General features: G+C 40.4%; 1 protein-coding gene across 4 annotated transcripts in view; it reads left to right on the top strand.

The window, feature by feature from the left end:
- The window catches only part of ARVCF (ARVCF delta catenin family member), a 166,541-nt gene that overhangs the window by 58,481 nt on the left and 80,541 nt on the right, over positions 1–27,519 (top strand). For 3 of the 4 annotated variants that reach the window (XM_086474431.1, XM_086474430.1, XM_086474429.1), the window contains one exon: positions 19,248–19,406. In XM_086474431.1, coding sequence (XP_086330557.1) covers positions 19,248–19,406 — 159 coding nt within the window. Of the gene's footprint in view, positions 1–10,635; positions 10,675–19,247; positions 19,407–27,519 lie in introns of all 4 variants that reach the window. The other variant, XM_086474428.1, reaches the window with a different exon arrangement.

The raw sequence follows: 27,519 nt of genomic DNA, 5'->3' as shown, positions 1-27,519 counted from the left end.
GCAGACGTGAAAGAACGAATGTGACATCTTTCAAAGGACTGGGTGAGGAGTTAGGGGGGGATGTAATCTTTCACCACCAACTGAATTGTCTCTGCATGCAGAGCCTCCTTCAGCATGGACCCCATTTAAGTCCTTGCTTGTTCCTCAGTGCCTGTGCTCCTAGGGGTGAAACTGGCAGTACAAATCACGTCTTCACATCTTTTCACCGAGTCAAATTTATATAAAATACAGTTAAAATAATGTTTATAAGTTAGTCCACTGTATAGTGGTTACCTTGTATGACAGGAGACAAGATTTGATCTGGCATGCACTTTGTGTACTTGAAATCATTTCTTCTAATCCATGTTTTTTGATTAAAACCTTTGACTCCCCAGCTATTGTGCTGAGACTGAAAAATACTGCAATTTTTTTAATATCTCTAGCTGGATTTTGTGATGTTTCTGTTCTTTTTTTCTTCAAAGCAAGCAATGAAAAAACAGAGGAAAGCTGAAGAGCTGTCTATATTTGATTTGCTTGGAAATTAATCATTAATGTCTTCCAGGTGGACAGCAAATGTGTTATGAAGTCTTCTATATCTGCATGCAGGGTAGTGAACCAAAACAAAATGAAGTGCATGGAAAAGATTCCCTCAAGCCTGAATCCTTGAAGAGCAAATAGGTGCCTCTAGGAGCAGCTCAGTCTGTATGCAAGGGGGTTACTGAGGTTATATTGACATTATGTTGTAGGTACTGTGGTTACTGCTTTTTCAGATTCTTTGTGTAGGCTTACGCTGTATCAGAGCAGCTGGAAAGCGAACATTTATCATTTTCGTTGTCGTATGCTTTTTACTAGCATCTGGAAGAGAAATACCTCCTCCTAAATGAAATGTCAAAGGATTTAATCATCGGATGGGGCAGATATTCTGAATTAGAGAGGTTCATAGCTTTGAGAGATTTTCCATCTCTCAGAAAGATGAAGTGCTGTACCTAGTTCCATGTGGCATGTTGCAAATCTTTCGGAAACAGTTCTCCCAGACAGGAGTTGTCTTCCCACCTTTTTCATTTGCTGTGTTCCTAACCACTGCATTGTGTGCTAGTGTTTTATACAGATCACTTCAAAAGTCTTGCTTGTCGTATGCCCTGTATAAAATGAAAATTTGTTTGCCAGACAGATAGCGTAGAGCCTGCTGACACTCATTTGCAGCCTGTTTCACAGCAAATGTTACGCTCTGAAGGTAGCTTTAATTTTTGTTCTAGTTATTATGTACTTGTAAAGAAGCTATTATTAGCAAGGCCTCTGATTTAGGAATGTGATTTTAAGCCTCTCTACAGACCCTTCTGTTTGTTACCAGTGTGACCTGGCAGCATCTTCCTCTGTGGGAAGCTAACTTGGAACACATAGAGTCACGCCCCTATATATTGATAAATGTTTCTTTTGTGGCATGCTTTAACCAGTTGCTGCAGCAGAATTGTCAAAGTTGTACGGCTAGGCTGTTTTTACCTTCATTCTCTTGAAGTTTTAAGTGTGATATTACAGCTGCACCCAAGACCCTTCTGATGTTGCGAGAGCAGTTTCTTTCTAAATGGTCAAATGACTGGTCCTTGGGCCTGCTCAGCTTGCAGTAGTCAGTGTGTTATTGTACTGGTGGTATGGTAGTAAAACCTTGGAACGAAGTATTTTTTTTAGCTGGGACAGTGATTTTCCACTATAGATGTCGACTTTGGAATATTTCTGAAAGGGAGCTGGGGCAGCTAGCTTTGTCTGAGTTGACGGATGTTGTGGCTGCAGTCTGAGTTTACCACTGGGTGTGGTAATTAGAACTGTTGGTGTTCAAGTTTCTGAATCGGACTAAGTGCGTGTTGCATATGTGAGAGAATGCTGATACTGGAGACCTGGACTAAATAGACATCAAGGGCCTTTGAATCTGCTAGAGAGCTTGCTGTGCTCATCCTTCCTTAATGTGATAAGGGGTTTTGCTGGCCTGTACACTGTGTAGGTGCATCCAGGGCGCTTGGGAGAGGTGGCATTGCAGTGAAGGAGGAACGTCGTGGTGAGTAGTCTGTCCTCATCGATGAGAATCACAACCTATGCTAGCACCCGTTTACAAAAGGATGCTTGTGGGACTGCTTTCCCTCCTCTGCTACTACAGCCTGAGCTTACACAGACAGGCTGGTGAAGGATGACTCCTGTAGCAGGAATGACCAAAGTTGTGGACCGTGCCAGCTGACACTGACATACGATGAGTAAAATCTCTTGATGAGATCAATAACATTGGAAAAATGCTGTCACTCTACAGAGTTGCGCCAGATGTAGTCAGAATCCAAAAATACCTCGCCTGCGCTGATAAAAGGGAGTAGAAGGAGAGGATATGGTGGATGTAAAGATCAATTTGGTAGTAGTACCACCAGCTACTAGGAATAGGTTGGTGTAAGGAGTGTGATGGAAAGTGTGTGAAAGTAACACCTGGTTACTGCAGGTAATGGGCCAGTAGGTGAGCCAATGGCCTCAGATCAGCATCCTCCTTTTGTTTTTCTGCTATATGCCACGCTTGTGTCTGAAGTAAGAGCGTGTGTTGGCTTTTTTTTTTCTGGGTGATTATGGCTTGGAGATTTTAAATGCATTTTCCATGACTTTTATGTAGATGGACGCACTTTGAATTTGGTGGAAAGATAGATGTAAATTAGTTTTTTGGATTGTGTCTTGATGAAGTGTCTCGATGAACTTCCTGGGTAGTCACCGTACCTGACACCTTGCAGTAATATTGTTAGGGCTGCAGTCTTAGGAGCACAGCAGAGCATATGGGGAACCATTTAATTCAGTAGATGTTAATTAATAAACACTTTTCCCCTGGGGAAGACCTTTTAGTACATCCACTGTTTGGCCCAGGATTGCATGCATGCATGAATGGATAGTGAACATGCTTTCCTGAATTGTCACTTGCTATTTCTCTTGATAGGCTGGGGCCTGCCTCCTCTAGACTACTGCTGCCAGGCTTTTAGAAGAGCAGACTGCAGTTAATGCTTAAGCTGTCTCTCAGCCACCAGCGTTCTCACATATAACTGATGTCAACACATGTCGGTTTTCACCATTGCCCTATGGACTGCTTAGCCGAGTCTGGCCAGCTCCCGGCAGTCTATGGTCTCTTTGTTTTGAGAAGCACGCTTCATTGGTGGTGTGCATGTAGAATTATTAGCTCTAAATATAGCTATTTTATGTACTGAAGCATATACATACACTTCCCTAAAAGAGCTGTTGCATGAATGGGTAGCGTATTGTCGGTGCCTTCCTCTTAATATGAAGCAGCTTTGTTTGCATCTGTGTGTGGTACTGCACTGATGTGAGCATTGTAGACTGAATAGTTAATAGACACTGCAGGGCAATTCAGCTGAATTACAAGCCTCTGTTTAATTTATCTTCTTTTGGAAAAAAGTCCATTGGTCTGTCATCAAGATCATATAGCTCCAAGAGAAAGAATAGTAATCTAATGCTTCTGTTGCGTGGTGATTGATGGTGAAGATCTTAAAATCTCTCCACCTGGTCCTGACAATGAATTAGCTCTCTTGTGAAACTTTTTTAGTAGTAACAAGATATAAATGGTTTACAAAAGCTGTTTGCTACTGACCATTTGAACTTGCTTGACTGCTGAAACTGCAAAATGCTGCCTAATGCTATAAGCAATGGATTTCACTGATGATTTCTTCTGCTGTGGTGTTGCTGCAGGTGTGAAGGTAATGTTCTTGAAGCAATTCGTTCAGTGATTTGTTCTGAAGTTTTATTTAACTGTGTAAAATTCCATTAGACTAATTATGAGGATTTGTATTGATGTTTGCTTTACTTTCTGCTGAGTATAAAGATACAAAACCTATTATTGGAATGTAAATACCCTGTGATGGAAAATCACCTTCGTTGCAGAATACGGCAGTGCTTCTGAATTGGCAGTGTGAATTGAAATGTGACCTTACTGGTAGAGGATTGAACCAGAAATGCTTAAATTAGTCTCCCTTTATGGTTTCTTGGGTTCTTCTCATTACATGAAATACTCTCCATTAAAAAATGGTCTTATTTCTTGTGTCATGTGTGCAACTGTGAAGAAGAGGCGAAATTTCTTTGTGAAGGTCTGCAAAGAATACAGAGGCTTATCTGATGATCTTGCTTCCTCTTGAGGAAATTACGGATATAAAATGCATTTATGATGACAAAAAAAATTTATCAATTATGTCTTAAAAAGCAGTAAAATTTCCAAAGTATTTGAAATTTAAATATCCTATTTGAACTTTATGGAAGAAATAGTGAAGTGCCTCTTCAGTGCTTGTTAGCCATATGTATGTACATGGCTTTTACTGTCAGCTTTTCTTTGGGGATTTTCAAGATATCATTAGTACAGGACAACTTGAGCTTCTCTTGCAGTTAAAATTAATTGTGAGTCTGATTGTTTTCCTGTGTTGTAAATGACTGGCAGAATGAATGGAGGCAGTAGGGCTGGACATAAATACTGTATGACGAGGTACATTTCCCAGCAGTAGCCTTGTATTGTGCCTTCCCCAGCATAACGTTGGAAGTTGTGCTGCTTCGATACAATCATGGCTGCTCATGATGTGTCAGAGAAAGTAGAGAGCTCAGAGTTTGTCTCATCTTCTAAAGAGCAGCAGGTATCTGTTTTGGAGAGAAGGACTTACTTAGCAGCTTGTCAAAAAGTCCGAGATTTTCTTGAAATTAATTGGTTGAGAATAAAGCATCTTTTATTAATGTTTGAATATCTGTGGTCCTGTATAAATTAGTATGACAGAACAGCTGATGCATGCCCTGTTTCCCTTTCTCAAAGAAAAACTGTCTCAATACACCTATAAACAGTGAATAGTAAATAAATAAGAAAACATTTAGTTATTTCAGAACAGGGTTAAATGCTCTAAGCAGTGCTGTACAGTATTCAGTCACTTTGGGGGTGTTTATCTGCTTTTCACTTTTTAATGAAGGACCCTGGTTTGCATTAGTACAATTTATATTTAATGTCTTTGTTGGTATAGTCAAGTACCACCTATCAAAATGTCACCAGTCTTTTTCAGACATATGCATAACCTTTTCTACTTAGTACTGGCAGCCTATATCCTTAGCAGGGAAAATTATTAATCCCTGATGAGTGCAACTGAAATGATACATGAAGTCAGCAGAAATCTTTCTACCCAGTGAGCTGGCAGGGCATGTTTATAAGCCACCAAACTGCAGTGCTTTGCAAAATATTACGGATCCAAAAGCACAATGAATTATGTCTACAAGGTTTACAAAGCTAGGATTAAGAATTACTGTAACGTCTGCTGCTGAGGGAATACAGAGCACGTTATCTGGTATATTTTCTGGGTTTCCAAACACATTTAAAATGTATACTAAGAGCTGTTACAATATGTTGGGTGGCTTTTACTAAGAGAATAATACGGTTATCCTTGGGTATATTTTAATTTTCTAAATGGAGCTGTACTCAGTTTAAACTTCTTAGCAAAAATATTTTTCTGGATTTTTTTCTGTGGCCAGAGTTGCTGCTGATTCCTTATTCAGAAGTTGATTTAATTTCTGCGTGTGTGAACTAAAAAATGGTGGGAAGCTGTAAATACTGATGTGTTTGGTCACTGTTGACATGGATAATTGAATTAAGTGTGGAATCAGGCTAGTTTTCTGCCTGTGGTGTGTGAAGTGTTCATTGGTGTTTGACAGAATTTGCCGTTCAGGATGGATATCTTTGTTTTCCACCCAAACAGCTAGATTGTTACGTTTGCTCTTCCTGACTTGCTGTCATCCCTTGTAAGCACTATTTATTAATTTGGCTCTGTCTTTGTGTTGTGTTGTTTTTGCACTTCCCTGGTATTTGTGGCCCAGGGCAGTACTCCTCCCCAATCCTAAGCTTATGTGTCAGATGCAGTGAGCCAGCCTGCTGGGAGGCTGCAAATGATGTGACTGCCACATGAGCTTTTGGTGTGGGAGATGGGTCGTGATGCGTCTGGAGTTGTGCTCTCCAGGAGGGTCTCAGAGACCCTTTCTGTCCTTCCCTAAATTAATTGCTCACACACTAGTATGGAACAGTTCAGGCACAATCAGCTTGTCCTTAATGTATATAGAAGTATCACTAAATCACAAGCAAGGCATTGTACTGTTGCTGGTGAGTACTTGCTTGTGTAAAATCAAATGCTGTGCTTGTGTTCAGGTTTCTTGTATTTTATAATCTCTTCACTGTCAGTAAGTACCAGTACAAGATACGCCTCTAATGAGAGCTTAGCAACAAAAACATGGTCTAGGCAAACCGTGTAAAAAGCCAAAGAATGATACTGCATTGTTTGGAAATCCTTAAAGAATCTTAATACACTGCCATGTGTGGAGAGAGCTACTATTTGTCAAGAGATTTGTATGGTGAACTAAAGCAGTGTTAACATGATGAAATTGGAGACTTAAATATTTCTCTTATTCTTCCCCCTTCCCTTTTCCTACCACTTTTTTTACATGTGAAAGCCACCGATTTTGCTTTCATGTGACACTCAGCTCTTCCCAGTTATGGATTCTGTCTTTTCTCATTTTTTCCTGTTCTTCCTTTCCCCTGCGATAGTTTGTCTTGTTTTTCCCCTGCCTGGATAGACTGGTGCATTTTCTAATGCTTTTCTTCTCTGCCCTTCTTTTCCTGGTGTACTTCTGGCTCCCAGTGTTGCTTTTGCAACTTTCTGCCAAACTTAGTCTCTTCCATGCTTTACTATTCTACTCCCTGGTTTAACAAGTTGAGCTGTTCAATATTATGGATTTCTGTCAGACTGTTCTTGAGAATGTCTTCATTTGTTAAGAATATCATTATGAATGATGGGTTATTCCAGATCAGCAAACGTCACTCACGGGTTCAGCAGCACCTTTTGGAGATATTTTTGTGCTACTGGGGACTCTTGGAAGGGATTAAAAAGCACTGTTCTCCTCTTAGAAAGAGGTAAACCCAAAAAGCAGAAAACCAAAGGAAAATGAACCGTGCTAGTGTGTATTTCTGAGGGTGTTCCCAGTGCTGTGCTCAGGGTGAGTCCTGGAGGCAGGAACAGTGTTTATGGCAGGGTGTTCATCGCTGGTGGTGGGCTCGCTGCTGCTAAATTTGTCCTGATTGGGTCTGTCCAGCTGTTTAAAAAAAAGGTGTGTGGGGTGACTGGCTGTTTCTTCTTTGATTCTTTGTGAAGAGTTGGAAGAAAACAACTTCATTTGAACTCTGAGAAAGACAGCTGCGTGTGTAGATGATACAAGGACTGCTAATGCCTTATGGAGAACTTTGTTCCTCTAATGCTCTTATGGGAGTTTGACTGTAAGAACCAGTTTATTTCTGCCAAAAATTTAGTAACTGAGATGGGTCTTCTGGAAGCAGTTCCTTTTATATAGAGGAGAGAAGACAAGGCTGGCTACCTGGATGCCACATACTGTGTCAGAACAGGTGAAAATGGCATATCCTGCACAATCCTAAATACCAGTGGGAGTCTAACACAGGAGGCTGGTTTGCATGAAAGAGAGGTGGTTACTGCTGCTAGCGTGTATGTAGGGAATGAGGTACTTTAACGAGCTCTGGCCAGGGTATGAGCAAACTGGCTAGAAGTTTACTAAGACACCATATCCTATTTGCAGCCTCAGCTTGGCAAGGCTTCTGTGGAAAAAATTAAAGATTCCCTTTCCTGGCCTAAAACCACAACAAGGAGTGGGAGTGAAACACAGCTGTCCTATCTGTGGGTTGAAGCAGTAATCTTGCAGCTTGTCTTGCAAGCTCTAGGGAAGTACAGCATTCAGAGCATGAATCTAGTTTTCTGACTGATGTTCATTAATAGCAAGTCCTTAATTTCATCTTGTATGATCCCTTGTTGTTATCTGTTTGTGTTTAACTGAGAAATGGTGCTCTGAAAAGCCCTCTGAGAACCTGTTTGAAAGAGACTTAGATTGCTGGCTCTAGGGCCATGTCTTGTCTTAATCTTTATCACATTTGAATTCCATTGTGAAGTGCCAAACAAAAGCACATCAGAAATAATAATGAAAAAGATACTATGTAAATAATCGGGTGTTTGGTAAATGTGATTGGATTTTACAATTCAAATGCTTTAATCCAGAAGTGCTGACTGTGTTTACACAGTGCCAATAGGAGTGATCACAGAAAGATACGTATTTCCAGCAAGCATGTGGAACACTTAGCCAGAGCTTATGTAAAATGAAAAAAAAAAAGCCAAACATGTTTAACTAAGAAATTGAGAGCCGTTTTACTTCACTAGTGAAGAAATTTACCTCTGGGCAAGTGACTTCCACCTTCACCTAAATGACTTCTCCTTTCTGAGATTCATGCTTACCATGCACTAACAGCAGTCCTTGCTAAATGGCCTGATTGTTGATATTTAGCATTCTTATACAATGAATGGACTGAGTCGTTTCCCATGAATTTTCTAGGTGACAGTACCTGGATAAATGCTCCTCATCTCTTCTTTTTCCCCCCTTGCCTTCAGGCATCTTAGTTATGCTGGTACAACAGGTTTTGAGAGCTGTTCTGTAGATAGCAAAGGTTGGGGGATGGGACAGGCAGTCCTTCCTTGATGATGGTGGTTTCTCAGCTGAGTTGACACGATGCATTGGTTTGCACTTGGCCTTACTTCAAGTACTGCTGGGCCAGCTGAGAAGGAGATTCACCATCACTCACTGGTGGGAGGAGAGGGAACTCCTTAAGCCAAAACGATTGCTGAACAGGGAACCTTCATTAGACCCTTCCCTAGCTGACCAAAGTCTCCTTATTGCATTTAAGTATAATTTGCTGAGGGTGAGCTGGGGGGAGGGCTTCACAAGCTTTAAGTCATTAAATATATTTATATGTAATTTTCTTAGTCTGAAAAATCTTCAGAGCGGTGTAGCAGTCAAGTAGGAGTAGTTGTGTGCATGTACATAAGCACCTCTCCATTATCAGGTTGCTGATTAGATAGGAACACGTTTCTTAAAAATAAATAGGTCCAACCTGTTGAGTGGTTGGCAAAATTTTAGCAGGGGAGGTTTTTTTTCTTACTTGCTCTGCTCTCACTTGCTGTCTAAAACCAAAATGTGTATGTGTGTGTCTTGTCAGCCCTCAGTTTCCTGATACTGGAACTAGTTAAACCTTTGTCTGTGAGAAAGAAGGATTCTCTGTCAACTTTCAATTACACCTTTAGGTACTTAAACTGCAGTCAAATCACCCCTTGACCTTCTCTTTGAGGTGAATAGCTTGGACTTTAGGGCTTGATGAGAGACCTTTCTGATCTTTGTCCTCAGCTGTTCTGTTAGCTGTGCTCTGAGCCCACTGCAGTGTATCCACATCCTTCCATAGCTGTGGGTATGAGAACTGAGCAGGTAGTCCCAGTAGTGACCATGCAGATGCCAAATACAGATGATGAAGTGTTCTTATTCAGCATTTTCTGTGATATCCGAGAGCTGTCTTTCATCTTCTTTTTCTTCTCTTTCTACTGTTTATTGCTAGTTTAACACTGGCTTAGGCAGTCTACCTGCTGTCTTTCTAGTCTGTGTGAGGACTATCCATGTACAAGCAGGGATTGTAAGCTCAGTCTTATGAATAAGCAGAGAATGTGTGAAGTAAACAGACTACTGGAAAAAAAAGCCATTGGTGAACTCTCTTGGGTAGTTAAAATAGCACAGTAACTGCATTGCACTTGGGAAAATTGTCTTTCTGCTGGAATCTCTTCCATTTGGAAGATTTACAGCAGACAGAGCAGCCTCTGGCTTTCTTGGCTTGTTTGTGTCTTTTGGTGTTCAAATGGACTTGTAGTCATCTAGAGACGTCCTGCAGTTTCTTTCCTGCTGTCACATTTTTGTTCTCTGGGGTTACATAATACTGAGGGCCAGGGCTCTGTTAGAGGCTGCGCATGTTTCCTGCTATGTTTTGTTTAGAGTGGTTTTTGGTGTGGGGCTGCGAGGGAAGGGGGCGAGATGCAGAGGGAAGAAGTAGAATGTTATTTAACATGGGTAATCTCTTGGGGAGCTGTTTGGACTGAAACAGTCCTGTTGTCTTGATGCCAAACAAACCTGCTTTGGTGCTTAATAGTGGGAGGCATTGGCAAGCACATTCCTTATGAGATGAGTGATTAGATTTATTGCCAATCACTTTGTATTCCCTAGAATGAGAAGTCATGTATTTAAGAAACAGGTTGCTTTGAATGCACACTTAAAAATTCATCAGTGATCTGTTTTTTCTGTCTCCTTCAAGATTATAAAAGCTTTTTTATTTCCTTTTGTTTTGTGGTGGTTTGTTTGACACGAAAAGCAGTTTTGTTGTGTAGTTCAGATCTACAGGCAAGATTGTGTGTGGGTGAGGAGATTAGTTAAATTTAACACTGATCTGATATGGCTGCTAGGACACCCAAATAATGTTCCAGTCTTAGTCATAATTCAAAGAATGCAGAGATGGTTTACATCTGCCTTGAAGTTAAAAAGCAATTCTCTAAGGTAGTTTTGTAGCACTGCAAGTAGGCGTGCATGCGTTAGCCTAGAACTGACAGGCTGGGTCTGGCACATTTTGGTTTAATGCAGTAGTGATGTGTTTAAGTGGCTGGGGTAGAGTCTGGGACACAAGAACTGCATAAAGAAATTTGCTGCTGTAATCTGCCAAACTGACAGTTCTTTTTTTTGTTTTAGATGAAGGACCTAGCTTGTACTTCTGACTCCTATGTGCATGTAAGTTTGTGGACTTGATATCTGGTAATACATGCATCAGTTTAATTTATGACCCAAACTCTGTGGGGCCAAGAAGTAATGAAAGTTTGAACGCCTGTCTTGCAGAAAGGAATGTACAAATGAGTCATCCCACACCACCCTTAATGCTAGCATTGTAGAGGCAGCAGGTGGAGATGAAGGAAGAAGCTTGCTGGAACATCGTAATCTATGATGTAACCTCATCCCACTAAAAATCTGCCTAATTTAGCCTTGGTTAGTTTGTCTGAAAGACTCTAGAGAGGAAGCAGGTTGGATCTGTTCTGGGTTTGGTCAAAGATCAGGCATGCAGATTTGCATTGTGTTTGTCTTTGGGAGGGGAGGTAGTTTGGCAAATCAGTGAACTCTGTACAAATCTTGGTAAGAACCAGTCATTTCCTGCTCATTTAGTGTGATTTCCTAATGGGCAAACTTTCCAGATAAACACTAGCCGTGCTGTTGACAGCTAAAAGAAATAAAGCTAGCCCTAATGCTCTGTGTGCCTGTTGTTTTCTTTCTTTTGCCTTTATCATTTTCATATTGAAAATAATGGCTTGATCTTGCTGAACCACAGGGGAGAAAAAGGCCTCGTGACTATGAGACTGATTAAATGATAAATTGTGATACCCTTATCCCATTCTGGGTTCTACTCCAGACTCCTTATATTGGTGCTCTGAGACCTGGATTCATCCCCCAGCTTTAATACTTTCTTGAAGTACTTGATATTTCCCTGCGGAATCGGTGGCAAGAGCTCATGTGTCCAAGGTGCTGATTTAGTCTGTGAAGATGTGAACTGTTCTCTGAAGCTCCTATTCTTCTTTTTGATTAAAGAGGAAGAATTAAGTTACTGTGCGTTTAGATACCTCTCGAAGCTGCCTGAAGATAAGTGCTGTGAATTTCAACCTGTTATGCATCCATTTCCTTATGTGGAAGATGGGTGTCCTCGCTCTTCCCTCCTAGGACCTGTTTAGGTCATCAGACTTCTCTTATCACGTTGCGGCAGTATTGCCCTTTTGCAATATGAAAGCTACTAGCGATTGTTTTGCTCTGAAAATCAATAGGCATGTGTGATTTGCTGAGCATTACCTTTAGTGTAGTGGCACTGATTAACATGTAAGTTTTAAGTATATATTATCACATCAGTTGAAGTTGACTGAGATGTAATGTCTTGACAACTTTGGTTAACACCCAGTCAATCTGAAAAGCAGGGCAAGGCAATACAGAGCCCTGAGTGAGAGAGTCTTACTTGTCAAAGTGACAAATTGCCCTTTCTGATTCAAAGGACCAGCTTGCATGACAGAGCTAAGTAGCTACGGGAGAAAGGGGAGGAGAGCATGGGAAAAATACTCTATTTGTTTAGGCCTTCTCCTGTATATTTTTTGTTGTTTGTTGGCCTGAGTTGAAGCTCTTTGTTTTCCTTCTTCTGAAACAACTTAACAGCAGGTTGAGAGGAGCAAAGCCTCTGGGATTCTGCCGCTCCCACTTGTCGTTCTTATAAACTGTTTACAATCTCCTTCAGTTTTCTAGCTTTGTATGGAAAAGTTCAGTGGGTCAGCTTTCCCTTTAGCTTCATCCATCATTCCAGTCAATTAGAAATAGTTGAGGGCCAATTGCCCGGTCTTCCATTAACTGAGACACTTCAGATTTGTTTAAAATAGCATAAAAGGCCTCTTTGTTGACCGTTGGGCAAGCACTGTAGATTTCCCTGTTGATGGGCAGTTACCGCGTGGCTGAACAGAACCTCAGTGTGTCTTGCAGTACTTGAGGGATGAATATTACTACTACAGGCCTTGTCTGGGTTTTGATTCCTTCTCCTTCACCTCCGCCTCTTGCTTTCCCTGAAAGGTGTGATGCCTTCACATGGTGAATTACCGTGCCTGCTTGCAAAAAAAGCTGCTCTTTGTGGCTTTTCAAAACTTCTGTAGTTGGAGAGTTTTTTCAGTTGCTGAAATGTTCCTTTTTAACCTTGGTGCTTTAAAAGCTCTTGGCATTATTTGTTAGTCGCTTGTCGTGTGTGTTTCTAAGGGACAAAGGAAGTGTGTAAGTGTTCAGGAAACAGTTAGTGCATTGTGGTGTGTGGCTGAGTTCATTCTGGTACCCCATGCCAGGAGAGCCTGCTTTCATTTAGGGCTAACATTTTCCTTATGTTCTGAACTGACCAGCCTTAGGGTAGGGCTTGTGTGAGAACTCTAACAGAGAGCTTGAAGCTTGTCATAGGTTAATGTGTTTGGATTCACACTGAAGTGAGATGAATCCGTTGTGTATATATATATAGAAATATTTATATATTTATATTTATATATATATAAAAACTACATTTTGTTTCAGGTAACATTTAACCAGAGAAGTAGGCTTACTAAGTGGAGGCCAGTTTATCTGCAGCAAAGTAGATATTTATGTATTCCCATCTTAAAATCGTTGTCGATCTTGCAGACACTTTTTCTGTTATATACTGCCTAGGTTTCAGTACAGGCTGGTCTGTGTTTTTGTTGTTCCAGAGCCGTTTTGCCTGAATATGTGCTCATTTGATCCCAGCTGTGCAGCATTGTTTCCCCTGGTTGTGAAGAGTTTGGATAGGTGTGACTGAACGCCTGTGCTTGGTGCTAAGACCTGGACCTTGCTGTGTTTTTTTGAACCGGAGGAATGCAGCATGTGGCCATCCTTGAATGTAAGGCCTCCATGTTCTTCCAGAAGGTGCCCTGCCTTGCAGTAGTGCAAGCACTGCTGTATGTGAGGGCTTACCTCTGTTTCTCTGTTCTTGAAGCACAATCTGAAAAGAGAAAGACAGTCTCCTGTACAGCTGCCTCTCAGATGATACAGGCTCAGTGATGTGCATGTGCTAGTTGGCTTGGATTCCAACACTACTTGGATTCTGTGCACTACTGAGATGCACAGAAAGCTCTCTGGACAAATCCAGAGCAGAGAGCACAGCAGGGATCTTCAGGCTGTGGTGAAAGAAAGGGGGCTCTGACAAGCAGGAGGATCTGACAGTAAGCAGATTTGAGAGTCTTCAGCTGCTGGGGAGGTGGATCTTTTACTGGAGAAAGATCTGCCACAAATACACCAAGTTAAACTCCAGTGATTTTCTTTTCTACCAATCTGATGCACATCTCAAGATGTTTTCAACTGTTTTTTTCCTGCAGACTTGCGTTTTTTTGTCTGTCTTTCTCCTCCACATGCTTTTGGGAAATAACAGCTTGAGGATGAGTGAGCTGGAAGTGCAGACCTAAGTTGGAAGGAGACCAGCCTGAGACTTGACCCTGACAAAACCAATTTTTTGCCTGCTTTACACTTAAAAATTAATCTCATGCTTTGCAGAGATTGAAGCTTTAATAAGTAATTTAAACAAAGAGTAGTAGAAGGAGAGAGAATCCACATTTAATTCAATTAGCATTGTTGTCCAATGCCATTAATTATGCCCAGAGTTGTAATGTGTTTCACAGGAGTTGATACACTTGAGCTTTGTCTGTGCTGGGGTCAACTGAGGACAAGTATGTCCACTGGTATAGAATCCAGCTTTTGTGCTTTGCAAAACCCTTCAAATTTGGTATCTGACAGTAGCCTGGAGTAAGCAGTAGCCCTAATAGCCTGCATTGCAATTTACTGAACAAAGGGTATCTCTGGGAGAATGATGATTCAATGTTCATGTTTTCAGTGGTTTTGAAGAGGGACTGTTTTAGTGGAAGTAATAATCTCCTGCAATTTTGTATTATTTCCAGTCTGCTTTAGATTGTTTCATAGGCAGAGAATAAAGAACTTTGTTTACTGTCTTAAAGCAGGATGTCTGATCCTCCTGGGGGAGGTTATTCTTTTATTAAAAAAGATATAAAATAGCTACTTGGATGGAAATAGAACTCTAGGAATTGCAATGGTGATGATTATAGAAGCTGTAGTATTCTAATGCAAAATAAGCCCTAGGAGAAATGTGCCCTAAATGGTAAATCACTCTGTTTTTTAACAAAACAAGAATTACTGCTATTTTATGATTCTTGCTTATTTTACAAGGTCTTTAGCTGTTTCATCTAAACTTAACTTTTACAGGCTGGGGATAAATTGATTGTTGTTTTGCTTTTTAAATAGCTTGGCTTTTTTAAAGCACACGGGAGATGCAAGCAGAGATCAACAGCATAGGATTCATTTGGTGCTCAAAACAGCAGGGAGAAAAGCCATGGCTACTGACACCGTATGCAATAACTGGATGAGAATTTGTTCCCATAATTTGGTGGTGTTTTGTAATCATCTTGGAAGGAGCCAAAGATTATTAATTGAAAAGGACCTCATGGTAATGCTTAGCAATTTGAGGAGGGGGGATATCACCTTTTGATACGTGTGTTTATTGCAAGAGAATGCCTGCTGCCATTTTAGAGGGGCTGCGGGGTTTCCTCAGGGCCCTGAGGGCCCTGCCAGACCTCAGTGGCCCTGACCAGCTTCACATGGGGCTTCCCCTCAGAGACCTGGGAGCTGTATTTATTTAAGCTCAGCCCTGAGCCCTCAGTCCATCCTTGGGCTACACTGGAGGAGTACGGTGTCCAGCTGAGCTACAGCCATGCCTGTGCCTGGCCATGGGCCCCACTGATCCAGATGCCAACCTGCAGACTTGACTTCCCAGCCTGACCTCAGATGTACCTTGTCACTGTGGACTTGTCTGGGGATCAGGGAACCTGACCTGCACATTTGCTTCCCAGGTTGACCTTGAGCCTCCCTCATCACTGTGGTATGGCCTCTTGGTTGGACCTGGCTGCCATCTCAGATCTGTCCTGCTTGTGTTGCTTGGATGCTGTGGACTTGGGCCCCAGCCAGCAAGGCCCATCCCCAGCCGTCCAAAGGGTCCCCCTCAGCGCCACATCCCTCAGGCAGCTGCTGGCCCTTGATGCTCCCTGTGACACAATTTCTGTAGTTTCGCTGTTGTGCCTTGAGCGTTTCAAAGGGAGGGTCCCTGGAGGAGGAGGGAGACAACGTGCAGCAACTGTCACAGATCCTGATGGTCTCCCATTGAAGAGGACTGGAAAGAAGCTCCCTTTAGATTTGATCTTCCTAGATGTTCAGCTGATGACAGTGATTGCTGTGGCATGGCAGATCCCTCTTGTGCTAGGGAACACCCTCTTGTTCAACAGTGGGGGAAGGACCACAGGGTCTTGACCAGTGTTACAGGAAAAGAGGAATTGTCTGGTTGCTTTTGCTTTGAACACCCCCAGCAAGGTAAACAATTGAGTATGTGTTGTTCTAAATGGGAATTGCCTACCTGTAGTGGGCAGGGTTCTACTGGTAGGATTATTCGTTAGGGGTCTCATGTTCTAGCTCTGTCTGGCAACTTGTGTTTTACTTTAATCGGACTTACCTGCCAAATGTTTGGAATCCAACTTTCTGAGATGTGTTTAGAAAAAGAGCATACTCAATACTGACTTAAAAGCTGAGCACAGAGGAGGGTGGTTGAAAGGGGTAATGTGTCCCAGTTTCTGCAATTTGTGATGACCTAAAATCCTTAATGATGGAAACTAAAAACAGATAACAAAATCTTTGCATCTTTTGTACACTAATGTTAGCTCATGAAAACTCCAAGTAGCAATGTGGAGAAAGTACTGGTTTTGGAGATCAAAGAGCCACCTCCTTTAGCTAATTCAGGGAGTAAGCTGGATGATACGCTGTCCTCTTTGCTCACTGCTTTGGTCAGTTTCTCGCATAATAAAGAAGACACAAGAAGATGTTTGTCTGTGTTGGGATGTCTACCTTGAACTTTGCAAGCTTTTATTCTTTCTGATGCTTGGAACAGTCTCTTGCTAACAATAATTTTATCTTGTAGGAATGCAGTTCTGTACCGTATCTCCCTGAATCTTCATTTTAGAAGCAGCCAAAAGATAAAATGAGCGCAGTGCTCATTTAAAGTCAATATGCTCTAGTTTGCAATTTGCTCATGTTTAAGTGCCCAGCTTTAAAGGTTTCCTTTGCCCACAGGCAGTCTGAATACAAAGGGAGACTTCTATTTTTTTTGTAAAGCAAAAGTTTTGCAAAAGCTCAAAGAGCAAAATATTTCTTTCCACCTTCTGTTGCCTTAGTTTTATTATCACAAAGCAGAGTTTGCCTCTGAAGAATCTAGAGGGGAATGAGGAGAGATAAATTCATGCAGTCACCTCAAGATGCAGCTAGGAATGGGATGATGGAGGAGATGTATGTATGTACATGCATGGGTGAGAGGAGTGAGAAAGTCCCGCCTTGAAGCAGTTTTGGCATTCAGTGCCTTTGAGATGACGAGGTTTACAGGGACAAGGTGTAATGGAAAAAATCTGTACATGTAACTTGTTTCTTTGCTATGAACAAGGCTGGGGTTACATGAAGATAAATAGAAGTTCTGAGTCTTTACTGTATTGCAGTATTGTGTAAATACTTCAGTTTAGAGCAGAACTTCACTGTGGGGTGGGAAAAAGGGAGTTGCAGTTAGATTATAGTATCTTAAAGAAAAGTGTGAAGGGCTTAATAGATTAATATATTTGTCCCAGGAGCTAGTTTTCCCTTCAGAAGCTGTGGGCAGAAGACACAATGTGACATCCAAACCCTACCACAGAGGATTCAGTATGTATCGTAAGCTGTTGGCCATAATGATTAAGTATTGCACGCTGGAAGGAGTGATTATATTATTTTTTATTTATTTTTTAGGATTTCAGAAGCCTTATTTTTGTTGATTGATTCTGTAGCCTGAGTTATTCTCTAGTTTCAGTAGAAATGGAAATAGTGCCTGCGTAGATCTCCTCTGGTGGTCCATCATGTGCTATCTTTGAAGGTTGTCCATGTTGTGTTTTGATTGTGATGATTGCCTGAGGCTTATTGGCATGGTCTTGGTTAATATTAGCACTTACCTGAAAATGAAACCAGCTTCCTTACTGAAGTCCAAGTTCCAGACTGTCAGAATACAGCTGTAAATAAAGGAAACTGAAGAGAGGCATCTCAGCTTGTTTCAAAGGAAATGATAGGTCACACAAGGATTAAAGGACACTTTTCGCTGTGGAGCTTAATTGAGACCTCAGTACACTGCTCCTGCTCAGCAGCATAAGGTCACTTGGAAGGCTACTGTCTGTCAGGGCTTGCACAAAACATGGCACAGCAAAAGAGGCAGTCCAAAGTTCATCATTGGGATGAAATGCAATTTTTCTAAATAAAATGTTAAAAAATAAAATGTTGTAGCTCCCTGGTGATGAAGCTGCTCACAGGTAGAATATTCAGACCTTTATGTAATTAGAGTCAGCGCCTGCACAGCAACAGTTTCATCCCTATGATACTGTTTTCCTGTGATGTGAGAAGGTATACTGAATTTGCCCATGGTGTTTTCTTTAGGGAGAGTGTCTTCACTTTGCAGTTTAGGACTCTGCATCATTCCTTTTCTTTTTTCTTATATGGGAAAAAAAAAAAAAGTGCGCCTGTGTGCGTATATTTGTGTGTGTGTATACATATATTTTTTTTTTTTTGCTTAATAGAGGATATTCTTTGTGTGCCTGTTTGACAAGATCGGCCAATAAAAGAAGCCCTGCTTTGGCTTTGAGGCCTGTGTACCCCAATATCTGCAGGGCTTACAATGAAATGAAGAGTCTGTCATTTTATTTCACATGGCTAGGGTTTCATTATGCTGGGAAAAAGTCTTATTTCTCAGTATGTAAGCTGGTTCTTTATTGGCCACTTGCTGTGAAACTTCTGAAATACATATATCTACCAAAGGGGAGCTTCTCTGATTTCTCTGAGACACGCAATTGCATAAGGAAAAGGAAAGTTCGGGCATTAGTGCTAGTGAGAAGCAGCAGCATTCTCGTTGGGCAGTATCCCTGCAAGAACCAGCCTTTGATCTACTTTTTCTGTTTAGTGTTTCTTTATCTTGTCGATCTGTTATAAATTTTAAATAAGCTTATAGCCAGTTAGATCTTATGGACTTAGCAAAGGGAAGATGTCAGAAGGGTAGTGTTTCACGTAATTTAGCTATTAATCTCTAACTATCCATTTTTTTAAGTTACCATTGCATTGGACCGTTTGAGAAAGGTGTTAGTTTAACAGCAGGTCTTGATGTTTTGTAGCGTTCTGTAGTCTGCGACTGAGTGTATTTTATCAAATGGAAATAAACTTTTAATGGTATGTAAGATTAACTGCTCTGAAAGAAAATGGTCCTGTTCACTGCAGAACTGAATTAATGTTTTTGCAGACAAAAACTCTATTCCTCCTATGCTGGGCATTGAAGAGGAAGCTTACAGCAGGTTTAAATATAAGGTAGTTAAAGCAGGTTTAAATATAAGCTAGCAGTAGTCTGTTAGTCAATAGTAGGTTGCCTCTAAATATGAAGTCCTTGATAGATGCTTCACACGATTTCCATTTACTGAGCTGAGCCCAGTCATACCAGCATAGTTGCACCATGCTTTTTGAGACACTAAATACTTCTTTCTCTGAGTCTCTAATTGCAAGTTGTTGTAATGTTTTGTTTCAACTGAGGAAGCTGAAATCAATAGGATAGTTATACTGTGATGGTAGAACTGAACAGCTTTTGCTTTTTGTTTTTTGTTTTTTTTTTTTACCTGCTTCTTTAGGAACAAAGCCCCAGTAACCAGACATCAATAGCAATGATGCAAGAGCCTCAAGAAATGGTGGAAGAGACAGTTACTGTGGAGGAAGACCCAGGCACTCCCACTTCCCATGTATCTATTGTCACTTCTGAAGATGGAACCACAAGGAGAACTGAAACCAAGGTGAGAGGTTAATAACCAATGAGGAAAATGGGAAAATACCACCTAATCGTGAAATAAAAATAGCAGGGAGTAGCATTAGTGATGACAATCATGCTGTTGTGATCCTCAATGATTTTGAATATTCTCTGTGCTAGCGAAGCTGAGTTCAGGGCTTTTTTAGTTTCACCTCTGTGTATGTCTAGTTTGCTCCCTATCAGCTCTGCTGATACAGCTGTTCATGGAGCTGTGGACTGAACAGTAGAAATTATCCAGGTTAACCAAACAAAAACACTAGAAGCCTTTCCCAGACTGGTTATTCTTTTAACATTTGCTTTATTTTACTGAAACAGTTCATGACATTGCCCCACAAACACATACAAGAATTAGATGAGTTGATAGGGCTTGAAGTAAATTACTTCTGCAGATGAGGAAAATGTCCTTCGAAATATGTCTTCAAATTAGTTATGATCTATAATAACAATATGCGATTATGCATTTGTCCTTTAGAACAAGAAACATCCTATTTAAGTAATACCATAGTGTTTAAATTCTGCGACAATCTTGTGAATGGAATTTTACTCCTGATGCATGGGGAAAGCTGGGTGTGTTCTCAAGTGACTGCTGCCTCAGGTTTGGCTGGATGACAGGTGTTGCCTATGTTCTAATTTTCCTGATACCTTTTTGTTCCCTTGTGTAGGACAGTTTTGTAGTCTCTGTTGAGGATATGCTGTGTGTTCATGGCAGCCTTGCATGCTCTCTGCTACCACTGGAACGTTAATACACCCTATCATTGGCGTCTTTGAATTTGAGCTGAAGTCATTGTTAGGTTTTGGTCTTGTGAAAGATTAAGGGTGATCCATTTTTAAAAACTTCTAAACAGCACTGATTTAAAAAAAAGAAGAGACTGTCCAACTGCTTTCTGTGTTAAAAGCAATTGAACAGAGGTCACTGCATAAATCAGTGCTTATTTTTACGAGTGTTCCAGAATTGCAGCCCTCTAAGGTACCTATTCAGGACATGAGATCCTCAGGTTGGAGGAAGTCAACGTTGGTTTCCTGAGATCAGTGGGCCTGTGCACATTACTATAAACTGAGTATCTCGTTTAATATTTGTTGCAATTAGAAGATAAATATAACTGGCCTATTTTTGCATTGTTGGAAGGAGATGAAGGTCTTAAAAATAAAACACACTAAAAAACCCCCGCATTTTAATTAGCTTTTCAAATAATCTAATGTATTTAGTATGTGACTTACTTGAAAGAAATGCTGTTTTCTTTCTAGTGGCAGCAACAACAACTGTTACAGGAAGGAAGTGATAAAATTACAGTTGTGATGGGCACCTTTTTATATGAACTAATAGTAGCGCATAGTTTTAGGAGACTGTAAGTACAGCTATGCAAGGGAATAAAATGATAGCTACGACTGTAAAAATAGAGGAGAGGCCATGCAGTGGTCCCTAGATAATGGGGCTACATGGAATGAAATAGTTTGTCTGAAATAGTCATGCCACTGATAAAGCTGCATGTTTGTCATAGCTTAAAAGGTGCGATTTTCTCCTGTGTGTGGTGTACCCGCTATTTTTCTATCTTCCCACAGAAAAGGGCAGTGGCAGCTCCAAAACAGGCATTGTGTCTGCATATGGGAAAAGAAAATTGAAAAAACAGCAACCATAGAGCTACTGTTCCATTTCAAAGAGCAAGGCGCTCTTCCGTAACTGTAGTTCATTCCAGGCACTGACGTATATCCAGAACGGGGGGAGGGTGCATAGCTGTCTTGCTCTGCATTTATGTTGTTTGAAATAATGCCGCTGACTTCAACTTACATACTGTCTGGTGGTGTTTCCTAGTATTCCTGAATTTCCTAGTATTGCTAAAAAGACCGACTCTTAAAGTAATTTAAAAAAAAAAAAAATCCAGTTGCAGAGAAAAGTCATTTTGAAATGTCAAAACACAGATAGGTTTGGCTTAGCCCTAACCCTGTCAGAAGAGGTGCTGTGACTTTGCTGAGGTGGTTCTTGTCTCTGAAATGCTTTTGTTTTGACTTTTCTTTGCTGTGATAATATAGCATATATTTAACAGGTCTTAGATATGAATCTGAGGTCAGATTTGTTGTATTTGGTTTTAATGACATCATTCTTCAACTTGTTTTTTGTTTTGGTAGGGAATGTAAAAACAAAAACTGTTGTCACTGGAGTTTAGTAGCATCAGTTAAGTGTCCTGGAGTTAATTGACATCGACTTTCTATCACTTCTAATGGGTATCATCATGGTGCTTTCATGGGTTGTACTATTATATGCAAGAGCCTTATGGAGAAAATTAAGTTTCTTGGTACCTCTGTGCAGTAGGAAAGTTCTGACCTTGCTGCTCAGATGAGGATGGTGAAGGAAAGTATTTTTCTGGGTTGAGATACGCAAACCCATGTCCACTGGGCATGCAGTGTGCATTAGGATCTTTGTTGAGCCCAAAACTGCTGTTCTGTGCCTCTGCCTGTTCCCTCCCAGATTTAAAAAGAAAAAAAAAAAAAAAGAAAAGAAAAAAAAAAAGGAAAAAAAAACCCCAACACCTTACCCCCAAAACCAACCAACCCAAACCCCCATGTATCTGGCTTAGCTCTTAGCATGCCGATAGTACTTACCTTGTAAAGGAGTAACATTTCCTATGGTGCGAAGCCTCACATCTATTTTCAGTAATATCTAATCTGTTATTTAATAAGGGTGATGTTTAAAGTTTAGATGGTCACACTGTGTTCATTAAATGTTAAAGGGGTTAGGTTTATGCTCAACTTTTTTTTTTTTTTTTTTTTTTTTTTACTTTGATTAGTTAAGTCAGGGTAGTTAGCACAACATACAAATAAAGGCTTTTATGCTCTGCATCGCTGTGCGTGCTCTAGGCTTCTTTGGTTTGAGAACCTATTTTTATCACTTCTGCAGCTAGAAGGCTCTACTGGACAGTGCCTGTCACAATCTCCAGCATGTTTGTCTTGCAAAGAAAGTGGCAGCACAAGATGCTTCCTTTGACAGAGTAAATAACACAGGTCATGGGTTTTTAAGAGCCAAAGAGACCAGAGATGTTTTCCGAACGTATGCTTTCTTTGTGGGATAGCTTATGTGGGGATTAGTCAGCCTAATGCCATTTAGTATGCATTTTTTTTGATTCTTCAAAAGAAAAATGTTACTTATTGTTGCTAAATTGTGTGAATCTTTGGCTTGGTGGAGAGTATTGCCTCTGAAATTCCTCTTCTCGAAATGAAGCATAGCAAAAGCTGTAAACGTGAATGCTCCTGTATGCTGTTGTTCCTTTATTCTCCCTTCCCCCATTGTTTTGAAACCATAATTTATAGAGGTTACTCTCTTCAATAGTGTATTAAGTAAACAACCTTAATCTAGAAGCATTGAGAGTTTTTTGAAGATGCCTGTAGCAGTGAAGCAGGAAGAAGGCATAATAGAATTTAATATTTGACATAGTTTAAATAGAGAACATCTGCCTTTTCAAAATGAGATCTCTCTGAGTAATTTTCCCCAAACTGTTATTCTCTTAGTATTATACTAAGTCCCTACATAACATTCATGGCACAGAAGATGTAGCAGATAATACTTCATTTCAACTTTATAATTGCTCTGGAAGCCAAATACCTATCATGCTGAAACAGTGAAAGTCACCTTGGGGAGAGACTACCACCTCTTGCTTGTCGGCTGGAACCCTGCCACATGTTAAAGGGAGCCTGTAAGTGGCTCAAGAGAACTCAGTAAAGCAAATCAGATGTGTGTGCTTGCGTTAATGTTTGCTTTTTTCTTTCTGCAGGCACCTTTCATTTTTATCTTTGAAATGCTAAAAGATTGGAGAGATTTAGGTCACTTTTATTCATTGAAAATGATCTTTTAGGATAACAAACTGTGAAATCAGTCTGTCTACAAAGTTGTTTAATTTGTAGTCCACCCCTTTGCCTCGTGCTTTCTAATACTCAGCAAGCAAGGCGAGGTCTTTCCCAACAGTGAGTAGCTGCTGGTCCCACTTCCAAGAACCAGCGATGGGGAAGTGCTTGTGGCTGAAACTCATTGGTTGTGGCACTGCCAGGTACCTCGAGATGCAGTTCTTCGAAACTTTGCAGAAAATTTAAGGGAGTTAGGTAATAGAGCAGGAAGGGATTTCAGCCAAAATTGAGGTCCCTTTCAAAATGTGAAACGTTAAGCTTAAAATTGAAGGGGAGCAATTTGAGCTGTTGTTTTGATAACCTACGGGGTGAGTACTTACACAGCACTTAATAGAAAGGTAATAGTGTCAACCTGCTTGGGCTGATTAATTTTTACAGTCCGTAGCTCAAAAATAAGCTCTCAGAAATATCAGAACACTTTTATCCTTGTGCATTCCTTCTCATCTGTTTTTTGTTTTATGACATAGTTTCAACAAAATTTTTAGCCCTGTCAGCTTTTATAATGTACTTACTTCCACACACATCCCTCCCCCCCCCCCAAAAAAAAAGGGGGGGGCAAAACAAAATCAACCTCAATAACAAAATGGAAGGCAAAATTACAGCTATGGGTTAAGATGACTACATTTGACCATGATAGCCCACTTCAACTGAAGTCTCAGTACTGTCTTTCCTCCTCTTGTGTCTGAGCACTGTGCACTTTGAGGGATCTGTCTGTACCATGTGCGCATGCATCTGATAAGTCCATTCGTTGGATGTTTTCATGTTTGTTCTCCTATGCTTCAAGACAAGTAGAAGGATGAGGGTCAGAAAAATAAAGAAGCTGCTTCAAATGTGCAAATATTTCCTTTGTGTCCTCTTGGCAAACGTGATTCCAGAAATAGAATTAGTGAAAACATTATAATGGGGCCTGTAGGGGATTTATTTAAGAAAATAATTACTGTCGGGGGGAAAGAACAAGGATAGGGTCAGTAAACCTGAAGTGCACTTATTGTCTGGGGTGGGGGGAGCAGCAGTGAAAGCACTAACTTTCAGTCTCTTGGGATTTTAGTGCAGAGGGCCTGAATAAGTTGGTATATTGGAACTTTTTTTTTTACTGTGGTCGAAACTTTAATATAGTTCACAGGGAATGAAGAATTGCGAATATATTTTAAACATGGACAGCCTCTTCATAGGGAAGTAATCTGAAGCTTTTGTCTGGTATTCTGAGATTGTAATATTGAAACAATTGAGCACCTTTGATTTGTAATCAGGCTTATTTAGAGATGGAAAGTAGACAGAGGAAGTAGAGTTACACTTTCTCAAAGTAACTTATATCTCTAAATTTTTCATTAGAGCATATCTGTAGTGAGGAGTTAATGCTGATAAATCTTTCTCAAGATCTGATGCATCTGGAGGATCTCAGATAAGACAGTCTGCTGGGACTCCCATTTGGAATAGCTTTGTTCTCTCTGGCTAATGCATCAGTATTAAGGAAACCACAAAAATGTTGGTAGAGAGGATTACTATGCTGTCAGCTGCTCAAGACAGCCTGTGTTCTTTTAAGGAATATAAATGAAATATTCCCTTGAGCTGGATTTCCTGAAATAAAGATGTTTGGTTTGGTGGGGGTTTTTGTGTGGGGTGGTTTTTTTTTTTTTTTTTTGGTTTGGTTTGGGTTTTTTTGCTTGGAAACCGAACAAATGGGCCTTCCTCTGTATGCTGACTAATTGCTTCCAAAAAGCTTCCCTTTATTGTCCTGTAGGCAACAAAGTCTGTTTATCACATGACAAATCTTCTATCTCAATGCCTACACCTGACAAATGAGGCATGCAAATACTCCCTCTCTCTCAAAATATATAAAGACTCTGTTTGATTGCCCCACCATAACACCTTTAGCATTATTGAATGCTTTTATGCTATGAGGAATGTGTACTTCAGTGCTTGAGTGAAATGTACCTTTTTATGTGTCTGACAAGGAGGTTTTGATCGTCCTGATTCATTCCACTCATTAATAAGGTCAGTGTTCAGAAAATAATAGAGGTGAAGCTGTGCTAACATTGTAAACTTGTTCTTACATATGCTGGCTGATGCTAAGTGTGTCTTTTTGACTAGCCACAGCCATTTAAATCTTGTCTATGCTAGTCTTGAAGACAGGAAAATAAAGCGAATTAGGAAAAAATTGCAGATTAATCTTCTACATTCTGTGTTGGTCATATTAAACAAAAATAGTCTCTAAGTACTCTGTAGAGTACCAGAGCATGGTGAAAAACTCATTAAGTGGTAACTGTTAGGTCAGAAGTTGTCTAGGAATTGATTTTCAAAGTGTTCTGAAATTCTGCTTTGTCTTTTTTCATACATGTACTGAATATTGATAGACAGTTGTCCTTACCGTAGTGTTTCTGCATTGCGTTACCTGATCCTGTTTGACAATAACAGTGATTCTCAAAAAAAAAAAAAAAAAGTTAAAGTCAAAAATGAGCAAGAGTCCAGTTGATAGTAGGAATGCTGGGTGAAGACATACAGCAGCAATGCCTCCTCTGCAAAACCTTTGTCCAAAGATCCTGCAGGACAGAGTTCCTTCTTTTGTGCTGTTGCTGCAGCCAGACGTGTTATGTTGGGTATCTTGCCTTGTCCGATCTTGACAACTTTGTGAAAAATCACACATGACAAACTATGCGTGCACGGCAATGTATGTCTTGAAAAGCAAAACTTGGATTTAGATTTAAAATATCTGGCTCCAGCTGAATAGTGCTGAAAGAAGGAGCTTTGTGAGCTTACGTGAGTGGTTTTCTTGGCGTCTAGAAAGCTGCCTCTTTTGTTCCTTCCTGAGCAAAAGTATCAATTTCTGATTCATCAGATTGTTGAAATGCTGCCTTCCTTCCTGTTATTCCTGTTACTGGTTCCCAAATTCAAGAATGCAAAGGCCCAGCACTTTGCATCCATGTCATTGCTTTGCAAAACTCCCATATTTTGGGCCTGAGAAATACTGCTTTTTCACCCTTAGAAGATTATTTATGAACATGCTACTTTGAATAAAACTGTTGTTTAAGACTTCAGTAGAATACTGAGCTGTGTTGCCTTGTACATATCCACTTTACAAAGAGCTACTGTAAGCTACGCCAGCTCTTTTTCTTCTCTAAATGCTGTCTAGTTTTATAAATGCCATGACAGTAGTCATGCTGGTAACTGAGGGGGAAGTAGAAGTATCGTGCGCAGGTAATAAGCAGAAACCGCTGTTGGTTTCTATGTCATGAAATAAACTATTAGCTTCTAGTTTCCTTTCTTTTAGTTATTAAAATGTGTACTTAAAAAAAAAAAAAAAAAAAAAGATTTGGAGGCATGGAAGGTAGCATCTTTCCTGATGTTTCTTGTTAAGGAAATCCCTCTGGGTTGAAGAGGAAAATTCTTTCAGCTCTGGCCCAGCCTGGATACTAAGGTCATGTTGGTACCTGGCTATGCTTTATTCAGCTTTGTGACGCTCTTTAATTATGCTATTGGTGGAGAGCCATTTGTACTGCGCTCAGTCTTGCAGGATTTCATTACTTCATTAGGCTGAAGTATCGTTTGCTCACAGATATCTCTAGGAAAAGAAATGCTGTTTGGGTGATTTTTTTCTGTTTGGGGTTTCTGTGTGAAAACATCTGGCTAGAGGACATGTCTGGAGCCACTTCAAGAGGTGTACTCTAATTATTTTGTTTTAGCAGCAGCTTGGCTAATGTGGTGCCAATCTAAATGTTTCAATCGGAGGCTGTAGGTCAAGATATCTATTTGGACTTCAGAGCCACTGAGCAATTGAGGAATGAATGTTACAGTTGCTTTTTCTCTTGATGTACGCATTTCATTTTGTGGCTTACATGAAGAGGAGTATCATTTACTGAGGCTTATTAAGCTCTGTAATACTCTAGAAACCCAAAATATCTCTTAACAATTTTGTATTGTGTTCCTCCCTTCCCGATGTGTAATACTGTCTGGTGGATTGATTATTCCTCTTATCTTTGTGGGTGTGTTGTTTTATTGCTTGGTTGGGTTATTTTATTTTTTTTTTATAAAGGGCTGAAAGTCAGAGTTAGGGTAACCTTTTATAGGTTAAAGTAACTTTATTAGGGTTAGGGTAACCAAGGGTAGATTGACCTCTGCTGGACTCTGTACCCCAGAAAAGCTTTTGCTGATCAGTCTGGAGGACAGTACAGAAGTTGATAGACCCCAGATACCAGCCAAAACAGAAG

Source organism: Leptosomus discolor, chromosome 16 (genome assembly GCF_034619465.1).
Source record: "Leptosomus discolor isolate bLepDis1 chromosome 16, bLepDis1.hap2, whole genome shotgun sequence".
In the NCBI taxonomy this organism is placed as follows: Eukaryota; Metazoa; Chordata; class Aves; order Leptosomiformes; family Leptosomidae; genus Leptosomus; species Leptosomus discolor.
This window is presented reverse-complemented; position numbering and strand designations above follow the sequence as displayed.